This window comes from Lathamus discolor, chromosome 18 (assembly GCF_037157495.1).
Source record: "Lathamus discolor isolate bLatDis1 chromosome 18, bLatDis1.hap1, whole genome shotgun sequence".
Classification (NCBI taxonomy): Eukaryota; Metazoa; Chordata; class Aves; order Psittaciformes; family Psittacidae; genus Lathamus; species Lathamus discolor.
The window spans coordinates 5,240,199-5,261,461 of record NC_088901.1 but is presented as its reverse complement, the minus strand read 5'-3'; the positions used below and the strand labels follow the sequence as shown (position 1 = coordinate 5,261,461).

Genomic DNA, 21,263 nt, shown 5'->3' with positions numbered 1-21,263 from the left:
AGAAATGGGGTTTCTGCCACCTCCTTGCCTCTCACTGAGCAGCTGTTGTGGCTTAAACCCAACCACAAAGCTCGTTCACTCACTCCCCCCACTTCTTGCCCTCCCCCTGCTCCCGGCGGGACGGAGAGGAGCTATTCCCATGGCACACTTACTTGTGGTGGCAAAGCCTGACCCCAAGCACAGAGCCACAAACTGGGTGACCAACCTCCCCCCCACGCCGCTCTGCTCTTCCCTGAGAGCTACAGGCTTTGCCACAGGCAAGCCAGGGAATTATTAAAGGAAATCTCTCCCCAAGCCCTGGATGCTGAACCCTGGCCCAGTGTCGAGGGCTGTGTCCCCTCCTGCACAGTCTCTGGTTGCTCAGCGAGCATTGCTGCAGTGCTTGTCCCCAGGCCCGGCACCTCTGTGAGACCCTTAGGGGCTGGAGGCAGGCGAGAGCTGTCCCTGCTCCTGCTGGCTGTGCCTCTCGTGGTGGGAACTGTTTCCAGAGGATGGGTGTCACGAGGACGGGGCTAAGCCATCCATCACACCCAGCACTAATTGGCTACCCTGCTTCAGAGGCCGAGGAATAAGTGAGCTGCAAAGATTGATGTCCCGTCTCTGCAGCAGGAAAAACTCTCCCGGCCAGGGCTGAGGGTGGATCCCTGCCAGGGACCTGGGATTGCCCAGGTTTGGCGGTGCCAAGCCTGCTCCTGGGGGTGAAGGGCTCCAGCCCCAGGTTCCCTGGAGGGGGGGCACAGTCAGACCAGACACCAACCCCCCCACCCCACGTCCTGCTCCTTCCCCTCCCTCCTGCTCAACTCTGGGAAATGTCCCCAGAGAGCGGCCAGCTGTGAAAAGCTGCAGCAGCTGGAATGTGGGAGGGAGAGCAAGGCTCCTGCAGAGCCAGAGGCAGCAGGAGCAGGACTTATCTGTTACCTCCCCATGAACTGACACCTCTGGTTTAACCCCGTGCATGCCTGGAATGCCCTGTCCGCACATCTTCAGTCAACATCACCTCCCTAACCTCAGGTCCCACCACTGGCTGCCAGACCCACAGCTGTAATTGCAAAAGCAGAGGCCTCGCAGGGATGCTGGCCGGGATTCCTGGCTGCAGCGCTGTGGACAGGCTGTCTTGTTCCGCGGCTGAGCAGAGGGATTCATCACAGGCAGGAGAGTCAGGCAAGGCGTTCGGGAGGTGCTGGGGGATGAAAGCGTGTAGGTAGGAATGCGCTATCACCTCCGTGTGTTGTCAGATCTGGAGGGCAGCCAGGAGAGGATTGTTTGCCGTGGCTGCGCTCCAAGCCAGAGGCACCACAATTGTTGACTCCCCCCCTGCTTCCCCGGCCCCCGCAGTTCAGAGCCGGCCCAGCAACGGCTTGGGGCAGGCCAGGGGAGGGAAAAACAACATTTTCCCACAAACCCGTGGCCTCACCCTTCCCCAGGCAGGGACGGGGCAGATCCTGCACCTCGGTGCTGTGCTCGCCACGCCGCCAGCGCTGTCTGTGTCCTCACACCTATTGCCCTGCAGCAGGTCTATTCCAGCAGCCAGGCGCACAGCTCCGCTTGGGCAGCTGTGAAAGCACCATGGGATGGGGCTTGGGACACCTCGGAGGTGCTGCTGCCCCAGCAAGAGCTCCTGCCCCATAAGATGGTGTTTGTCCCCCTGAGCCTGTGCCCAGTGAAAGGCTGGGACACGCAGCCGTGGCCCTGGTGAGCGGGGCTGGGTGACGGCCAGGGGCAGGATCACGCTCTGCTTCAGAACCAGCAGTGCATCCCAACGGGCTGTGTCAGACAATGCCAGCATTTTAATCCTGGCTGCCCTTGATGTGATTCAGTTTCCTCACCCATCCTGATGCCAGCGCACTGGGCGCTCACTGGACAGAGGAACAGCAATGAGCTGTGTTGATGGACAAAGGTTTGCTCCCCTCTGGTGTTTCAGACCTGGAGAGGGCAACGCAGACAAGGACGATCTGTGTGAATACTGCAGTGGGCTCCTGGGCTCTTGACTTCCAGCTGCGCACCAGTCTCTGGGCACTGGAAGGACACGGATGCCCTTGAAGCTGCACCCGCACTACAGCAGCAAGAGCCGGGATGGGAAAACGGAGGCTGGTGAAGCAGCGAGGCCCTGTCCTTCCCCCGGGGCCAGGCCCTGGGGCTCGGGGAACACAACGCCTTTGTTTGCTCCTTGGCCCTGCACAAGGAGCCCTTCCCTCAGCTCCACAGCACCAAAAGGGCTGTGCCCCCCTCCCGTTCCCCCAGCGATGCTAATGTGCCAGGGCTCTTCCCAGGAAGCCTGGGAGAGATCAGCCTGGTTAGACAGTTTCACCACTTGTTAAATGTGTGTTTAGCGATCTTGTGAGTAGACAAGAACAAATACAAACAAGCCGGGCTGGAGAGCCCCTGCCCCTCCGCCCTGCCTGGAACGCACCAGCCCCAAAGCCTTTCTTCTCTAACCACTTCAAACTTTCATTTCTTCTGAAGCCACAACAAGGCACACTTTGTAAAGCAAATGAGTAAACAGCAACTTTCAGCTTAAAAGGAAAACAAGGGGGAGGGACTGTTTTTAATTACTGGATTTTATAAAGGGCTTTATTCGGTTAATTGCTTTCTGTTGTAAAATGTTCTTCTGCGCACAGCCCTGGTTCGAGCTGCGTTGCTGCTGGCCAGATGGCATTGCAGAGGTAATGACAGCATGTGCGTTCAGTGCTCGGGTACACAAGTGCCTTTAACATTCACAGACATCCCCCCGAGCCCTCCCAGCCTCATGGAAATGACACGAGGCACCCAGCTCTGCTCAGACATGACCAGCAGTTTGGCATGTCCAACTCGCATCACTTCCAAAGGACCGGGGGATGAGCAGTCGGCACGCACAGAAAAGCCTCTGCAGCGTTCCAAGCCGAGTTCCCAAAAGGGCTAATTGCTGATGATTGCCACGGCTGCAGCGCGTTACCTTCCTCGTCTGGGGCAACAACCCATGTTCGTGTGAGAGGTGCTGTGCTCGGCTCGGTCCTACCCTTCTGGAGCAGGGAGTGACAGCGCTGCGAGGGCTGGCGCGGCAGCGGCGTGCGTGGAGGCATCTGAGCACATACATGTGCATGTGGCTTGGTGCAGCAGAACAGATTCCGACTGTATCCCTGATGATTGCAACCAGCTTGGAAGAGACCCCAAGAGCCTGTGGAGACAGGGGGATTAGAGTGAAGAGACCCAGCTAAGAGGTGCACAAAGGGATCGTCAGCAGAAACGCCACCAGCGCAGAGCTGTGAAGCTGGGGACAGATGGCACGGGGAAGGGACAGGGAGAGGAGGCAGCGGAAGACTCTTCTCCAATTGCATCAGCCTTGGAGGGGAAGAGCAAGGAAAGGAAATGGAGCGGGAATGGCCTTGGGCTCCTGGCAAGTGGAACTGCCAGGGAAAGCCCTGCGGCTCCTCACTGCAGGCTGGGCACTGCAGGGGTGTCCATGGTGAGTGGGGGCCTCATGAGTGGCAGGAGTGTGCGCTCTTCCCTCCTTTGTCAGCTTAGAAAATACCAGGACGGAGCACACACGTGTGGGGAATAGGGGCAAGAAGGCTCCTGGTCCTCATTCAGTGGGGATAGGGATCACCTCCTGCCCCTCCCCACACTGACCAGCATCTGCTGCCTCAGTCAAGACAAGCTCCTAGCACAGAGGGGAGCAAATGCACATCCAAAGGGCGTCCAAAGCCACCAGCCCTCAGTCACAGAGGCCCCACAGTCAGGGAATGTGCAGAGTTCAGGGCAGAGGCTGAACCTGCAGCAATGGGGCCACTGTGCTGCTGTTCCCTCATGGCAAGCTCATGGCTTCTTGTGTGGCTGCTCCCTGCTTCACGTCCCAGCAACCCATGTTCATGCTTTCCATGTGGCTGCGAAAACAAAGGCAGGAGAGAACACTGACAGCAGTCCCAGGCAGGAGGGGAGCATCCCGGCTCACCTGGAGGCTCTCCGGAGCAGCGCTGTGCCTGGGGCAGCAGCAGCACTCCTGCAAGGAGACCATTCCCTGCACCCATCCCGGCGGGTGGCTCTGCTCCTGCCAGCAGTGATGAATGCTCACTTTCTCTAATTCAAATAGCAGGAAGCTGAATCTTGTTCCTTTGCCTTTGAGGCTGTCAGCTGGAACAATTGCCCACCTGTAGCCCCAGGACAGGGGTAAGGAACAGAACACAATGCTGCCAGAGGAACAGACCGCGTTCCCAGAAGATCTCCCAGTACTGCATTGCCACATTGTGTGCCCAGAGTGGTATCAGTGCTGTGGTGGGCAGTGCTGGTGCTTCCAGGCAGGATGGGGTGGGAATGAACACGCAGGGGACATGCACAGATCACAGCCATGGAGCACGAGTAGGGGGGTTGTGTGAGCACGTGTGCATGGGCTCGTGCGAGCATGTACAGCTATGTGAGTCCTCTCGGGAGACACATACCACATAGATGAAGTGCCAGGCGCTCTGCAGCAGCTGGGGTGAGCGGTGTTCCCATCCTCAGGCTTCCAAACTGGTTGGGTTTGTCCCATGGCTGCCCTTGCATCCCCAGCACCAGGCACAGGCTGCGCTCCTGCTCGCTTCCCCTTGCGCCAAGGGCTCTCCTGCTCCCCCCTGCACCCAACGTGCTTCCCTGCCACCTCCGGCACGCCATCGTCGGTTCACAGCCAGGCCCAGCGCTCCCATTGGGATGCTCCCACGGCAGCAGCCGTCACGGCTGGGCTGATCCTGACAATTACACACAGCTGGAGGAAGCCCAGATGAGGAGAAGGATGCAGGCAGTGAGGACCCTCGGTGCAGGACGGGAGGGCAGTGGGAGGCACCGACGCGCACACGCTCAGGCCAGCACTGTTGCTGCGGGAGGAAATCATTAATTTGCTGGGAATAAAGTCGGCAGCGAGTCAAAGCCCATCCTCCCAAAGGGAAAAGCCTCCCCATTCCCTGCCCACCAGCAGCCCTGTCGCCTTTGTGCTGGGAGACTGGTGCAACACAAGGGCATCTGTCTGGGCACCACGTCCCCGCGGCAGGATGAAGCGCATCCATCGCTCCCCCCGCGGGACTCAGGGCGCCCTGATCCCACCTCCCAATGCCAAGGCAGGAGGATTGCAGCCGCAGGCGTGCCCCCCCTCCCAGACATCTCTTTGTCAGTCACTGTGGCAACAGCCCTGGCCCAAATGCCGCTTCCCTGTTTGTTTTCCCTGTCTCCATCGCGGTGGCAGCCGCAGCCTCCCTCCCTCCGGCTCTGCGAGCGGGAGCCGGGGTATTCAGGGCTCAGCAGCCTGAATGAAGCCAGATCCCTGGACACATTCCTGTGGTTGGGGTTTTTTTTTCTCCCTTCCCTTTTTATTCCCCCCCCTCTTCTCCCTCGCTTGGCAAAAGCTAAAGGATTCAAAAGGAAGCCAGGCTTGGCAGACACGGGGGGAGGAGGGAGTGGGGAGATGAAAGAAGGCCTCTCTCCAGCTTTCCCTTCCAGTTCCCACACTCAGCTCCTAATGATTCCCAGCCGCACCTGGAGGAGGCCGCTGAGGAAGCGGGGGCTTGTTTATACAGCCATAGGAAAGGTCCCCATGGCCCGGCTGTGCTCTGTGGGGTGGCCCCACAGCCCCGTCACCCCAGGGGACAAGGTGCTTGAGGATGCCACCGGAGATGGTGGCTCTATCTCAGTGCCACACTGGTGCTTAAATGGTGCCCCGTGCTAGAGCTGGTGATGAGGAAAACTTCCCCATTCCCAGCTTGGGGGGCTTCAAGCATTGCCCTTCCTCCTGGAGGACGTACCCGTGTGGTGGTGTGGGCTCCATACCATCGGGGGGCTCAGGTGGTTACAGGGGTGTGCTGAGGCAGCGATGCTGTTCACACACTCCCCAAATGCAGGCCTGAAGGGGAAGGAGCAAGAGGTCACACCATGGAGGGTGGTGATGCCGCTTGAAGCACGTTGGCTCGTAAAGGATGCTGCAGCAGGGACTCCTGCCACCACGGCACCCTCCTGCCACCACGCAGCCCTTATTGCCCTCTTGTGGCACCCGCTCAGCACCACAACCATCCCTATCCCTGTCCTTGTCCCTGTGCCCATGGCTGTGGCAGCAGAAACAGGCTCCCCCGAGGAATCATATCCCCACCAGGATGGGTATGAATTTCTCTCCTGCTCCCACCCATGCACAAATTCCCAACAGATGCAGCCCTAACGCAAGCACCACACAGGGCCAGCTGAGCCAGGCTCCCCTCGCAGGGCAATTGGAGCAAGCTTTCCCTCATTCAACCTCCCTCTCACAGGATAAAGATTCCTCTGGTCCTCTCTCAGGGCTTGGCAGCATTTTGTGAACCATTGGTCTGGTTGTGACTGGAAAAGGTCAGGTAGGACGGCATCAACTCCACTGCCTGCAGATGATGACTTGCATGGCCCTGAATGGGTTTGAGGGGGAAACCCCTGCTTACTACAGATGACCACAGCGATGAGGACAGTGACAGGCATGGGCCAGATCCAGCTGCAGGCTGCTCGCATGTACACAGAGCCAGTCCTGGGCTCTGCATCCCCTCTTTGCCACATGGAGAAGGGATAACCAAGCCATGTGCCCTGAGTGAGAACAAGCAAAAGTCCACCCCTGCAGCCAGGCCTGCTGCAGTTCTCCAACACCCTAATGCCCATCTCCTCCCCAGTCATTCAGCCAGAAAGCTTGGCACAGCACAGGGCTGCCATTGCTGCACTGCAGCCCCAGCAGATCTCCTCCTCCTCTCCTCCTCCTCGGTGGGATTATGTGCACAGCCCTGTCCGGCACAGCGCTGCCAGCGCAGCTTTGAAGTGCAGCCCTGGTAACAAAGCTTCTGCTGCAGGAATGGGAAAACACCGGGACAGAGGCATCCCCCCCTCCATCACTCCCTGGCCGGGGCAGAAGTGGAGAAATGAAGCAGTTCTGCAAGAGGCAAATCTCCAGGCAGAGACCAGGGAATATTTGCTCTGCACACACAACATCTTTGCCCTCTTGCTCCAGCCCTGTGACCAGCGTGGGTGACACACAGAGCTACCTAAGGACCGTCATCAAGCTGTGGAACCCTCTGGCTCCCAGACAGAGCCGGACAAGCCCCAAATGTGGGGCTAAGGAAGAAGTGGGGTTGAAGGTGGGTCTATTTACCCCACAAACTGCTGGCCAAAGGCCAGGCCTGAGACAGAAACCGCCTGGTGCCCCTTCCAAGGCACTGGCCCAGTGTGGAGCTGCCTCCTTCCCCGTCAGCGGGTGATAAGCAGCTCTGCACACACTGCATTGAGTCGGTGCTTCGCTGGTGGCCTCCCCAGCACCGCATGGCCGAGCCCCGGGTGCACCAGGGGACCCGTTTTAGGCTCCGGTGACAGAGGCATCAGCAAACGCTGCTATAAATAGTGGTGTCGAAGGAACGAGGTGCTCGGGCTCTTCAAATCCTGGCACGGCCCCGCTAGCGCTGATAGCGAGTGCCCTTTGCTTGTTCTCCTGCCGCCGGGTCCTCTTATCTACTCCTCCAAGTCCGGGTGTTTCTGTCACCCCGTCACCAGGTCCCCTGCTCTGACATTTCAGCCTCCTGGGGTGGCTGCAGGTCCCTGCTCGCATTTGTTGGCCCTAATTCTGTGCTTCAGAAAGGATGCAAAACTGAATGTGCTGCAGGGACAAGGTGGAGCCCCCTCATGGGACCCCTCGTGGCCAACACCACAGGGGTGTAAGGACAGCCCTGTACTTGCATGGTCCCTGCACACCAGGACGTGCTGCTGGCCATGCAGGCATCGCTGCAGATACGGGGTTTCACTGCACTTCAGAGCACTCCTGGATTGCTGCTTTTCTTCTGCAAGGAGCTGGAGTCATCCTCCAGACCTGACGTTACCTCTGGACCACTCTGACCTGTTACGGTGATGGGGAAACTGAGGCAGGGAGGTGCACGACTTACCCTATGTGTAGGTGAGGACCAGGAGAGCAGAGCCCACACGCTGCCTGGCCTCCTGCCACGCAACTGCTCACCAGGGCTGTCACCTCCTCAGCAAGAACCCCCCGAGTCCTTGGGGTTAAATCCCAGATCTGTGATGAGAAGCAGTTCTGGCTGCTCAAAGACCGTGATTACCTCGTGAACATCTGCGCTGACAATAGCTGAGTGGCAGCGTAATTCTGCACCAGCTCTGCCTTCGCTCCCTCCTCCTCCGTGCTCTTCATTTTAAAGCACACTCATCACAAAGCCCGAGGAGAGCCCCAGAAAACGGGCGACAGAAACAAAAAGCTCAGGCTTGCAGCAAGCCAACAACGAAACATCACAGACCCAACGCTGGGCCCTGGGGGCAAGTCAAGGGCTCGGCGCGGTCTTTGCATGAGCATCGGAGGCGGCTCTTGGCTTTGGCATGGACATCCCGACCTCTCAGGGCAGTGTGGGCCCACCTGGACTTGCGCTGGTGCAATGTGGGCCTTATCAGTGCTAGAATCTATTGTTCCTCCAGGCATCTGGTGGCAGAACATGCAGGGCAAGCATTCCAGCGAGCAGGAACACTCTGCTGAGGGCCATCCATCCGTCCCTTAAACGAACACCCATAGCAGGGATGCTGCCCAGGGGCCTATGGACATTCCTTGGCTATATTTGGTGACAGATGGAGAATTTGTTGCTTCCCCTTAATCCATCTGTTCTCATTGGCAGGGAGGAGCCACCAGCAGAACTGCAGTGTCGCTATTCGGATAAAGCCGGTACTTCAGCAGCAATAAATCTCCTCTAAAAAGCTTTTGCTGCCTCCCACCTGTTGGCTGGGAGATGGAGTTGACAAAAGGCTTCTGCCAAACTGTATTTTTACCCAGGCCCTCATCACGAGCCCAGGTTACAATAAAAGCCTGCTGACAAAGCAGAGGGATGGAGCTGGATCGCAGCGCATCTCTCAACTGGCATCGCACCTCTCCCACAGCTCTCCAGTTCCCAGCTAGCTGCTTTGATTCTATTTTCTGGATGCCCTCAAACCCCCAAAAGCCCTTTTCCTTCTCATCACACTCATCCTCGCACCATAAACATGGGAGGTCCTAAGCCGGGACCCCAGGCTCTTGCTGACTGTGTTAGGAAGCCAAAATACCCATTGTGAGAATGGCAACAGAGCGAGGCTGGGACAACACAGTTTATTACAGAACAACACCCCGAGGGGTTCCATAAAAGCAGCCCATCCATAAGGAAAACCACCAGAGGACAATGAAGTGAAACCCACAGCAACAACACACAGTGGGAAGTCCAATCCTTGGCCAGGGCAGCACAAGAGGCACAACCGCACCGGCCCATCCGGGTGGGAGATGTGCCCAGACCTCATCTCCCAGCCCAAGGAGACCGCACGGAGGGGCACACAAGGGAAGTACGAGAGCAGCAAATCCACCCCTGCCAGTTGTAGCGATGGAGAGGAAACACGGTGAGAAGCCATGTGGGGAGAAGCAAACAGGGCAGCCACTGCAGGAGCAGAAACCCCTCCCTGCACAAGGGCTGGGGAGGTGCCGAGCGAGGTCTGCCTCACTTGGGGCGCATCTGCTGAGCCCCTAAACTGCGCTGGCAGCAGGAGAACCTAAGCAGAGTCACTGAAACTCCTGCCCGCACCATACCCCTGCCCCAGCTCCTGTGCATCTCAGGACAGAAAGGCAGCGGTGAAAGCTCCTGAGATCCAGGGCCGTGCCCCAGAGCCATGACACGTTGCACAGCACCTTCAGACAGGGCATCTCCTCCTGCACAGCACAGCCCTGCCAACACCTCTTATCTGAAGCACGCATTCCCCATTGCACCCAGCGCAAGCACCCACCGGCAGCGGCTGCTCTTGCACCCTTATCCAACCCCACCAGCACCCTGGGGTTGCCAAGGGCTTGCTGACAGCTCCATTCCTCTTCCAACATCACCGCCTGGGCTGGCAGGACACCAGGGATGTGTTTCCTGGGAGGCCCAGGCTGTTATCCCAGCTGCAAAAAGGTCTCCGAGATACAGTTCAGATCCCAGTATCTGGGGTTCACGTTGGAAAGACAAGACCTTGTTATAAACCCTGTTATAAACCCGTATATTAACAGGTTACGGTTTTAGCTACTCATTTCTTTCAAGACTGTTTTGTGTTTGGATTTGAGACTTTTCCCTTTGCTCCTCACCCAGATGTGATGAGTAACAGTTGAAGTGAAACAGTTCGGGGGGGGGGGGGGGGATGGAAAGTGCCATTTGCTTTATCACTGCTAGAGCAGGATTTAGTGCAAAGAGAAAAGAGTCTCCCAAGCCATGGGAGGCACCACCAGCTCGTTCGTATGATCATGCAAAGTGCCCTGCAAAGGCGAGCCAGAGGCAAACACATACCTCAGAAACCTCAGCCCACGGAGCTGGTGTTTGACAACACTGAGCATCCTTTGTGCCCAGGCATGGCTGTGCCATTTGCAAAAGACAAAGAAAGTAGTAATCTTTAATTCCCCCCCCCACAAGAGCATCCTTTGGGACAGGGCTTTGTGCAGAAGCATCAGTGTGATTTTCACACCCATCTGGAAGCAGCTCTCCGACTGATTTCTCTTCCTGTTTTGCCATTGGAGCTTTGTTTCTCCCGCACAGCATCACTAGCAGAGATGTCTATTTTAGGAAACACCAGAGGTTTTCAGAAGCTGAGGAGGAGATGATATCAACTCATTGGGCTCAGCCGAGAAAGGGGGAATAAATCCTTTCGTTAAATCCCCCAGGCTGAAATCCTCTGCGCATTTACCTAAATGGACTTCAAATGATGTCCCTAAAGGTCTGCCTTTCACTTAATCCAAGCCCCAGGCCTGTGGCTGCACACCCTGGGGTGCTCGCAGCAGAGCTGGCCATTGAAGGCCTCACTGAGATGATTATGAATCACACAAGTGGCAAACCCAAACCCAAGAACCTGGGCCCACACCTCGCTAACCCAGAGCTCTGAGCAGAAACCGGAACTTCTGCCTTTCTTGTTCATGTGTTTGCTTCTGTTTTCCCCAATTTTAGCGCAGGAAAGGAAAGCTGCTCAGCTGACAAAAACCCTGCTGAAAAGACAGGAAGGGTTTGCTGGCTGGGGAGGAGGGGCTGCCCCGTGTGAAGGAACAATATCATGGTGGAACTGTAGTTAAAAAGGGACAATATTTGGTTTCAAAGCTGCAAGAAGGGGCTTTGTGCGCTCCCACCTTTCCAGTCCAACAGCTCAGCCTGAACATTTGCTTTGTAAGCCAAGGCTTTGGGCATCACCTGGGGTTTTAAAGAAACACCAATAAATTAAACCTGGTATAAACAGTGCACAAAAGGAGGGCTCCATCCTCCAGGGGCTTTGCCTGAAGCAAGCGCAGAGGAAAGGGGAAACGGCTCATGGGGCTGCCCGGGAACAGGGACAACGCCAAGACATTGCAATAATACAGAGGCAAAGGGAAGCCTTTCATCAGCCCCTTCCTCCATCCATGCCCCCAGCACGGCTCCCGCTGGGAAGGACATCGTGCTCGCAGGGCAAACACTCTGCGCCTCGAGACCTCAGCCCAGGTCAGAGTGTGGCGCAGGGGTGAAGCTGTGCTGAGCAGCCAGCTCCACTACTTGCTGTTCGGGGTTTGCTTCTCCTTCACCGGCTGCTTGTGCTTCTGGGCGATGCCATAGGGGACATGGGCAGCAATGGTGCCCATCTCTTTGGCTCCCTCCACGTGGAACATCTGGTCATCAAAGAAGATGTGAGGACGGATCTTCTTCAGCAGCGGCCCCTTGGGAGCCCCAGCCAGGAACAAAGCCTCATCTGTCTCCAGGCCCCAGCTGCGCAGAGTCTTTAGTGCCCGGGCTCCTGAGCTGGCCGCGCTCCTGGCAGTGACCAGGTAGGTGCGAATGGGACATTCCATCCTCAGCCCCTTGGAATAGAACTTCTTCTGCAGCTTCCCCAGGGCCTCCAGGAAGCCCTTCAGGGGTCCCTGTTGGAGCAAGAAGAAACCGTCACTGTGCAGAGCTCCACATTATCCCTTCCTCCAGGCACCCAGTCCCAGCAGAGCCAGTGGCAAACCCCTTCTCCCTGTGGGCCCCAGAAACAACAGCATGGGGCCAGCCTCAGCCATCCCATGGGCCAGCTGACCCACGGCATCTCACACTCCATGTGCCAACCCCTGGCTTGCTTCCAGAGGCAAGAACATCCCTGCGGGCTGCCTTCCAGAGGCTATTTCTGGCTGGACCCCAGCGCTACCTGTGCCAGAGGCTTGTTCTCGTGAGCCTTTTCGTGCTCAAAAAACATGTCCAAGCCATGAGCCTTCACAATCTGCTCCGACTCATCAGAGAAGAGCACAGCATCACCATCGAACGCCACCCGCAGCTGGTTCTCCGACACCTCCAGGTCTTTGCTGGGGCTGAAGATGGTGGCTGCAGCGATCCCTGTGGAGGTAAAGCGTGAGGCAAGAAGCAGCAGTTACCCAAGGACCCAGCCTCGTGGCTTATTCATTGAGGAGCAAAGCAAAACGCAACAGGCTGGAAGCAAACGCTGCAAGGAGATGCATGCGCCCAGTAGCGCCTGCAGCTTGGCCCCAAGACCTTTTACAGCAAACAGGTGACAAACCTCCCTTGGCATACAATAGTTACTGGGGGAAACCAGTGCTTTTGCCTTGGAAGAGCTGTGGAGCTTGAGAAAACCCTTATTTCTATGGAAACTAGAGGCTCTTTGGAGCATCAAGGACGGGATATGGGACAAGGCAGACCCTAACTTTCACACTGGTGCGGGAACACTGGAGCTATAGCTGTTGACACCAACCCTCTGAGGGCTCCAGGCTCCCCCCACTTTCCCCCACAAGCCAAACCTCAGACTCACCCTCTTCAATGGCCCCACTCACTTTCTCGGCATCGGAGGAGAGGTAGAGGTTGGTGTGGTAGGCCTTGAGGTAACAGATGGGGCTGTTCCCTCCCGTCATGCAGAACCTCTCGATGAACAGATCTGAGGGCAGATGGACCCGGGGTGAGCCCGGCTGCCCCAAAAAAGCCTTGACACTGTTCCCCCGTGTCCTCCCAGGAGCAGCAGGATGGGGCTAACCTCGGCACCGCTGCTCAACAGCACGGCTGGCAGCCAGAGCATCCTCACCAGCAACCGATCACCACTCAGAGCCCAGGAAACAGGGGAGAGGTGGGCTCAGCGCGTGGTCTGGAGGGAGAGATGGGAGAACCCATCTCCTTATCCCACTGCCAAGCAATAACAATGGCCCAAAAGCCGTCGGTACCCGCACAGAGCACAGCTTTGCTCTCACCATAGTGGTTGATGCTGTTGATCAAGCGAACCCCAACCTGGGCATGGTTGTTGGTCATGAGGACGATGTCGAAGAGCTCCTCGCTGTCAGGGTAGAGCTCACGTAGCTTCGTGTTCACTGCTTCCAGCGCCTGCAGCACCCAGGGTGAAGGGAAGGAGTCAGTGAGGCCCCAACACAGCCCTGACCCCCTTCGCCCAGAGCAAAACACTTCTGTGACCAAAGCCAGGGATGTGACCGACCCCAACCGCACCGCGGTGACCGCGGCAAATGCCTTTAGCTGGGAAAAAGGGACTGACGTGGGGAACACCCGCGGAGCTGCTCTGCTGTTTGCACACGCAAAAGGTTTCGGGTTTGCATGAGGAGATGGGAATAACTCGGAGTTACAGGTAAGTGTTTTTCAAGCAATCAGAACCAAACCACAGCTTGAAATGCCTCGCTGCAAGGGGTCTGCATTAGAAGCTGGCGGCTCCAGCGAGGCTGAATTCAGCCAGTTTAAAAGAATAAATACAATTTAATTAAAAAAAGAACCCCAAACCAAATAAAACTATGAGAATCCCCCAGCAGGAAATGATCCAAATGGGTGAGTTCTTCAATTCCTGGGCTCCGCTGCCAATTTGGACAATCCAGCATTTCCTCAGTCTTGGAAGAAGCGCATCACTTGCCAGGAAGTTTATTCGACCTCTGCTCAGTGGCTACATCCCCTCTGCCACACTGCTCGCCTCCCACCCCTTCCCCACACGAGCACCCCATTGCTCTCCCCAGACACTTTGGGTGAGGACCACGGAGTGGGTCTTGGCTGCGGCAGGGGGGTGCTCACCTTGACGAAGGGGAAGGCAGCCCCGGGGAGGAAGGGCTCGTTCTCGTGGTCCAGCTGGTATTTCACATAGGCCTCCACCCCCTGCTCGCTGTAAATCTTCTGCTCCTCCTCCATGCGGAACAGCGCGCGCGAGGACACCGCGATGGTGATGGCGTTCTCGGGCTTGGGCTGCAGGGAAAAGGAGGCAATGGGGAGGCAGCCCCTGCACCAGACCCGAGATGGGATCTGCTGACTTCAGCATGAACGGCCATGGTGCGGGTGACACCGCCGTAGCGATGTGAAGGATAACGGGGCAGCTGCGACCCTGATCTCCCAATGCTTCACCAGGCAAAGCCCTGATGCGCCGTCCTTGTGCATTCAGGATACCCAAGAGCCTTTTTCTGCTGCTCACACCATGCCCAAGTCCCCCCAAAGCACACAGGCTCCCAGGATCCATCGAGACCCAAAGTGCTACCCCAGGAGAACCACTCAACCGCAGGCAGAAGGAATTTGGGTGGCTTTTCCCCACCTCCCCAGCCAGGAAAAGCCACACACTGTGGCTTGGCCTGCTCTGCACTCCCACGATGCTGTCCAGATGTGACAAACAGCCCGTGCCAGCTCAGCTCATAAAAACACTTGATATAGTTATTGTGGGCGGAAACATGACAAACAGGTGGTGCGAGCAGTGATTTATGAGTCATTATTATTAATGTTCGAGGGCTTGATCCAAAATCCACTGAAGTCAGCGAGGGGCCTTGGCAGCGAGAAAGGGGACACCAGGAAAGTCAATCTCGTCTTGACCCCCCCCGCCCCGTCCTTCCTCTCCCCTCGGGGGGCAGAAGGGTGCTAATCCCCATCACTTGCTCACAAGTATGAAAGCAAGTTTGTCACTGATGGCCAGCAAGAAATCCTCGCTCCCAGAACAGCAAATCCCAAGGGAGGAGAGCGGTGCAGCTGCCCTGTCCCCAGCACACTCTGCCCACAGCAAATCCCGGGAGCAGGACAGGGTTTGGGGCTCACACCAGGGATGCTCCCTGGGAGCAAGCCCAACCCACGCGATCTCTGGCTGTGCCCTGGGATGCATCTCCACAGGGAGCCTGTGAAATCCGGGTCATCAGCACCCCAGAACCACCTCACCCTCAGCTCCTCTGTGACTTCCAGGATCCTGGCGCTGCCCCTGTGAGTAATGCTCCAGCAATGCTGTTTGCCATGGGGCAGGAGGGCAAAGCCGGCTCCGCACACCCAGGTGCTCCGAAGTTCAAGCTCCCACCCCGCCTCGGGCTGAGCTGCACAGGAAGAGCAGGCGAGCAGGGGCACGGCACCCATCAGCACTGGGGATCCTGCCCTGGGGCTCGCTCTGCCCCCGGCCCTGCCCCGCTGATCCTGCGCAGCCTGGAGACGCACCCAAGGCTGAGTCAGTGCAGCCCCGATGCCATTCCCAGCCCTGTGAGCAGTACCCAAGGCCGGCCCTGCAGTGTGGCTGATCCCTGAACACCTCTCCAAAGCCACACGAGTACCCAAAGCCCCCGCACACAGATTACACAGCGGACGATGGGGACTTGACACACGTTAGCTCAGGCTGAGAACATCCCCGTGGCCAGAGGGATCCCTTTCCCACTGCTTTCGCAAGGAATTCCGTCTCATTTGGAAGCATCTCTTTTTCACAAGCAGTTAAACACCCCCCGGGGCATGAATGATCACCCACGTCCATGCAGAAGCTGATCAGCAACACCAGCATCACTCCCCGCAGTGAACCACAGCCAGGTCCCCATCTCACCTTTAACCCACCCAATGGGTGTTAGCTATTAACCTGGAGGGCCAGGTTAAGACTTGGCCTGTGACAACTCATTAATTAATAACCTTGGTGTCATGGGCCATTTATTAGCTGAAAATATTAATAACTAATAAAGGTCTTGGGACATCCGGCCGTTAGCCTTCAGCAGGGAGCCCTGCTGCTCCGCGCTGGTCCCGAGTTCCTGCCAGGGCTGGGTTATTTATCCAGGTACACAAGAGATCTGCTGGGTGTTTGCTCCCTGTTCCTGGTCCCCAGTGGACAATGGGGCAGAGCATCCTCACCAGAACTATGGGGAAAGCAGCACCCACAGCACAGGGAGATGCTCCAGGGTGCTGAGGCGCTGGCACAGGGTGCCCGGAGAAGCTGTGGCTGCCCCATCCCTGGCAGTGCTCAAGGCCAGGTTGGACACAGGGGCTTGGAGCAAGCTGCTCCAGTGGAAGGGGTCCCTGCCCGTGGCAGGGGTTGGAGCTGGAGGAGCTTTAAGGTCCCTTCAACCCAAACCAGGCTGTGGCTCTATGAGATGCGTGGGGCTGTAAGCAGAGCCTAACTGGGTTCCCAGCCCGGATTTGCACCTCTGCCTCCCCACACCTTGCGCTGGGCGGGTGCCAAGAGCACAAGCACCTTGCACAACAGCAGCAGGCTGCTCAAGGTCCCTTCCCTGCCATTAAAGGCACCAGCCTCCAGGAGGTTCATTTAAGAGGCAATAAACACAGCAATAAAAATAACCATAAGCCTGGGGCCTTGCTCTGCCCCGGCTTGGGCTGGGCTGCTGGAGCCCCAGCTGCCTCCGGCTGGGAAACCCGGCCTCTGGGAATGGGACCTGCCGGATCCTGTTCGCTCCTGCCAAGGAAGATTTGCACCTTTGGAGGACTTTCTGCAGGAACATCGCACCCGGACGCTAACGCAGCGCTGGGCTGGGCTGGGATTATCCCTGTTCGCTCGCTGGGAAACGCTGACGCTTACAGAATAAGGCAATTCTGCTCTGAGAGGAGGGATCTGCACTCGGCCATTCCTTTGAAGTGGAGGTTTCACTTGGAAGCGTTCCCTCCTCAAGGTTGTTTGGATGCCTCTCCATCCCCGCTGGTACTGCAGGAGATCATTACCACAGCCAAAAACTGGCTACAGGAACCGCAGCACCGCGAATCCTCCATCAGAGCCCTGCAAACAACCCAACAAACCCCACTTTGCCCTGAAACGTCGCAGTTTGGGGGAAATACCCTTCGTTTTTAACAGGAAGTGTGTGCATGCAAAGGTCCTGCTCACAGCCCTCGCTGGGACATGCTTAGTCCCACAAGCTGTCATGGAGCTCAGCACCCATCCCAACACAGCCGCTTGCTGCCCTGGCCCGGTGGGTTTGGGCACTCTGAATGGCAAACCCCGATTTACTCTGCAAGCAGCATCCAAGGTCAGCCAAGGTCAGTTAAGGCTCAGGAAGTGGCTGCAGGGCTCTGCCCAGCCAAATCCAATCGGATGTGCTGCTTGGGGATTCCTGGTGAGCTCGTCTCCCTTCCCATGGGAAGGTCAGATCCAGCCCCATCCTGAACATCAAGCAAGAGATTCATGATGTGTTTAACAGAACGAGCAGAGCATCCCACCCCTGGGCTCAGCCACACAGGAGAGATGACCAGGAACATGTCCTGACAGCCCAGCCTTCTGAAGAGGAGCAGCACCCCTTGGCACAGGGCCGATGGGTGCTCCACAAGGTCCAAACCCACCCATCTCAGAAGCATCAGTGACCCCTTCCAGCAGGTTCCAGTTCCATAAAGGGCAAAATCCACCCCAGACCCAAACACCCTGGTTTGGGGTACAGATGCATTTCTGTACATTGCACATCCTCCTTTGCAGACCCAGCAGCTGCTGCCTTCAAATGACTCCTTTAATCACACATAAATCCTAAGCACCTTCCCCAGGGACTGGGGGCAGACATTTGGAAATCCCACACGCTCCCACATGTGCCACAGTGGCACCAACACCAGCACTGCCCCCCCCGGAAGCCATCCCTGGCTGGCTCTGAGGCCGAGCCACAGCAGGGATCCCCTTCTGCACCCCTTGAACCTTTTGCATTGCCTGGAGCTGAATCAAGGACCCACCTTGACCCTAAAAACCTGGAGGAGCCCTGGCCCTTCCCTGCATGCTGCAGAAGACCAAAACTGTTGCCAAATTGGAGATGAATATCGGTGAGGTTCGGTCACAGAAAGGGAAGGGTTTGCTCCAGGCTCAAGCATGGTCCCTACCGCACCTAAAACACCCCCAAAATGGGCACCCCAGGGAGCCGGATGGGTCCCCACGGGTGCAGGGGACGGGCAGAGCAGGGTGCCCAGGGGAGCGGAGCTCCAGCTCCCACCATCCCAGCCTCTCCTCCCTGCAGTGTCACCGGAGAGGCCGGGGGACATATCCCGCATTGCTGAGGGGTGACAGGTCCCATCGCTGACCTCCCCGGCTGCCAGGAGCGAGGTGGGAGCCGGCTTGGGAAGAGCAGAGACCCCTGCAAAGCCGGGGAGCCCCGTGGGGACGTCCTGTCCACCCATACCCCAGCCTGGACTGGGGTCCTGCGCCTTACAGCCCCTCTCCAGGAGGAGCAGAGCCCACAGCCCGCTCCTGCTCCCCCATCACCGGTCCCTGCTCCTGCTGCCAGCCACTGAGCCAGAAGGACGGGCAGACCCAAGGGGACGGACAGGCCCAAGGGGACGGGTGACAGCGAGCTCCATTGCCCACACGCATAAGGGAGCCCCGGGCGGGTGCGAGCCCCTCCTGGGGATCAGATTAAAGTTCAGGGCAATGGCTGGGATGGTTTTGAGTTTTCCAGAGGCATTATTTATACCCAGAGAGTGCCCTGCAGGCATCCATCACGGCCCCGGCAGCTGCCTGGCAGCGCTGTGCCGTGTGACGGCAGCCGAGCTGCTGGCCATGGGCACAGGGGTCCCCAGCTTGCCCCATGGAGGGGGAATTGTCCCCAGCCCCACATGGAGGATGACACAGCCTAGTCCTGAGTGCCGGGATCTCAGCTCTGCTGCTGGGAATCTGGGAACACGCAGGGAGCTGGGGGTGATCCAGGTTGATCCCAGGCAACCAAAGGCAACCCAGGGATGCCACGGAGGAGTGGGGGCACTTCGAGAGATGAAGGGGTTCCCCAAGGACCTGGACTGAGATCGGGGCTCCAGGAAAAAAACAGAGACACGCAGGGGAACCCTGGAGAGGCTGGAGGACATGGAGCACCCAGAAGGTTCCATGGGGAACCCGGAGAAGGTGAAACACCCAGGAGGACCCTGGAGCATCTGCAGGAGATGGGGCACCCAGAGAGACCCAGAAAAGAGGAGGCACCACATCACTGTCCCGTGCCTCAGTTTCCCCAGCTGTACAGCAGAGAACGGCTCGCTGGTCACCGCGCTGGCCACAAGGAGAGGAAGAGGAGGAGCCTGGGCTGATGACAGCACCACACGAGAGCACCCAGCGGCATCCCACCACCAAGCCACGCTGCCCCTCTCCTCCGGGGATGGCGACGGCCGCAGCGCTGAGGGTTCGAGGGGGGCTGCAGCCGGGTCCCAGCACGGAGCCCTCAGCGGCTGCTCCCCGCCGGGTCCGCAGGGCCGGGGCGGTCTCCGGCAGAGCTTTGCCCCCGAGGTCCCCACATCCACACCGCAGGGACCCGCAGCGCCGGGGGCGGCCGTGGCAGGGTGGGCTCCGAGGGGCCGCAGCGCCCAGCCTCACGCACCGCAGCTACGGGCGCGCTTCCAGGCGCTCCCATGTTCGGCCCCGGTTAGATAACGCAGGCTTTCCCTCTGATCTCCCCGAGCAGGCGAGCCTGGCAGGGGCCTCTCTACCCCTGTGACACCCCGGGCAGGGACTGGGCTGTCCCCCTGCCCGGCTGCAGCCACCTCTCGTGTCCCTGGCAGGGCCTCCTGCCTTGGCACGGGCAGCTCGTGGGGCACGGAGCCGCTCTGCAAGGACACCTCAGCCCAGGAGGGACCCGGGGACACCCGGGGACGTGCGGGATCCCAGAGGGACGGCGGGGATCCAGAGAGACACCAGGCAAATGAGGGATGCCACAGAGGAGTGGGAGCACCTGGAGAGAGCCGGGAATTCCCCAAGGGCCTGGATTGAGATGGGGGCTCAAGGGAAAAACAGAGACACGCAGGGGGACCCTGGAGCAGCCGGAGGACATGGGGCACCCAGAGGGCTCCATGGGGGACCCGGAGAAGATGAAACACGCAGGAGGACCCCAGAGCACCTGCAGGAGATGGGGCACCCAAAGAGACCCAGCGGGACCCGAAGGAGATGGGGATGCGGGGAGGAAAGGGGGGAGCACCCAGAGGGGCCGGCTCCGCTCTAGGTCGGGGGCACCGCGGGGCTCTCACCGATTTGGGTTTCTTCTTGGGGGCGAGGTTGTCGTAGAACGCTTTGGCCTCCTCCCAGGGCCTCCCCGCCGCGCCCGGCGCCCCGGCGGTTCCCGGCGGCTCCATAGCGCGGCGGCTCCGGGGCACCGGCGGGTCCGCACGTACCGGGCGCTCCCGGAGCCGCGGCCGGTCGGCGGAACGCGCTTTATAAGGCATCCCATGAAGCTCCGGGGTTTCAGCCCACCGGGGCACGGTTTAACCGCTTCGGGACCGAGCCCGAGCCCGCCGCCCCCCGAACACCGGAGTCGCTCCGGGGCAGAGTCAGCGCCGGGGGCTGCAAACCCGAGGAGTGAAGGGAAGGGGCTGGGGTCGAGGCGGCACCAGCAGAGAGCGAGGGGAGGGCACCTACGGGTGGCACCGGGGGGCTCTCGGTGGTCGCCGGGGTTTGCCCACATCTGCAGAGCACAGGGGGGCACCGAGGGGCTGGATGGGCGCACGGAAGGGTCAGGACCGGGAGCCCGTGGATGCTCCGCGCTGTGTGTGGTTCATGGCATGAACGTGGGTGTCGATTAAGGCTCTTCACTAAACTCTCTCCCACAAGCGCTTGTGGGGTTGAGTCCAGCCCAAGCTGTGCATAGAGCCCCGGTGCCAGCTCGGCATGAAAGTGGACCAACAGACGCACACATCCCGCAGGGCCTGGGGAGCAGGAAGTGAACCCCACAGACCAAAACCCATCAGGCAGGAAGAGCCAAGGGATGAAGGATCCCACCTCACCTCACCCGGCACAGGGCAGAGCCCCAACATTGAGCCCAGCAGAAAGGTTTTGCCCAAAGCTCTGTGTCAGCAGCTGAGCACCAGCCCTGCCCCTACGGACCACAGCCTCAGGGACCCCCCGTGTCCCTGCCCTTTAGACAACCAAACACAACCTGGCCTGGTTCAGCCAGGAGAGCCCAGCTGGGTGAGGTGAACAGGGCTGGCTCCAGGGCTCACCCAGCTGCCTGGATCCCAAACCCTTTGGGATGCCCTCCTTGGAGTTTAACATCATTTCAGCCTCATCAAAGGCTCCTTATCCCTTTGCAGATCCCTCCTGGGACATACCCAAGCTTTCTTTAGGGGGGCCTCGAGGGAAGCAGGAGCTCTGAGAGCCCCAGGATCACTGAGGCCATTCTCGAG

The 21,263-nt window shown here is 58.7% G+C and overlaps 1 protein-coding gene and 1 long non-coding RNA gene across 3 annotated transcripts; both read right to left on the bottom strand.

Annotated features, from left to right (window-relative positions):
* Window positions 1–2,542: 2,542 nt before the first annotated feature.
* LOC136023370 (uncharacterized) lies at window positions 2,543–5,770 on the bottom strand. Its single transcript, XR_010616560.1, has 3 exons — window positions 5,745–5,770; window positions 4,413–4,823; window positions 2,543–3,154 (listed from the first exon to the last, which is right to left on the bottom strand). It is a non-coding gene; the product is annotated as an uncharacterized LOC136023370 (long non-coding RNA).
* Window positions 5,771–9,054: 3,284 nt separating this feature from the next.
* Window positions 9,055–20,325, bottom strand: NT5C1A (5'-nucleotidase, cytosolic IA). 2 transcript variants are annotated; one of them, XM_065697697.1, is made up of 6 exons: window positions 20,112–20,325; window positions 13,983–14,150; window positions 13,166–13,295; window positions 12,736–12,858; window positions 12,121–12,305; window positions 9,055–11,854 (listed from the first exon to the last, which is right to left on the bottom strand). In XM_065697697.1, the coding sequence occupies exons 1-6, from the start codon at window positions 20,304–20,306 to the stop codon at window positions 11,489–11,491; spliced, it is 1,167 nt and encodes a 388-aa protein (XP_065553769.1). In that variant the 5' UTR covers window positions 20,307–20,325; the 3' UTR covers window positions 9,055–11,488. The 2 variants fall into 2 exon arrangements, with proteins under 2 accessions (XP_065553769.1, XP_065553770.1); XM_065697698.1 differs by lacking the exon at window positions 12,121–12,305 and having other exon boundaries at window positions 12,758–12,858.
* Window positions 20,326–21,263: the final 938 nt, after the last annotated feature.

Excerpts from the sequence above, each read along its gene's own strand:
- NT5C1A (XM_065697697.1), bottom strand. The coding sequence starts at position 20,306 with ATGCCTTATAAAGCGCGTTCCGCCGACCGGCCGCGGCTCCGGGAGCGC. Across the intron at positions 13,296-13,982 it reads CTGCCTTCCCCTTCGTCAAG|GCGCTGGAAGCAGTGAACAC; the intron begins GTGAGCACCCCC and ends TGGGTGCTGCAG. Across the intron at positions 12,306-12,735 it reads GAGTGGGGCCATTGAAGAGG|GGATCGCTGCAGCCACCATC; the intron begins GTGAGTCTGAGG and ends TTACCTCCACAG.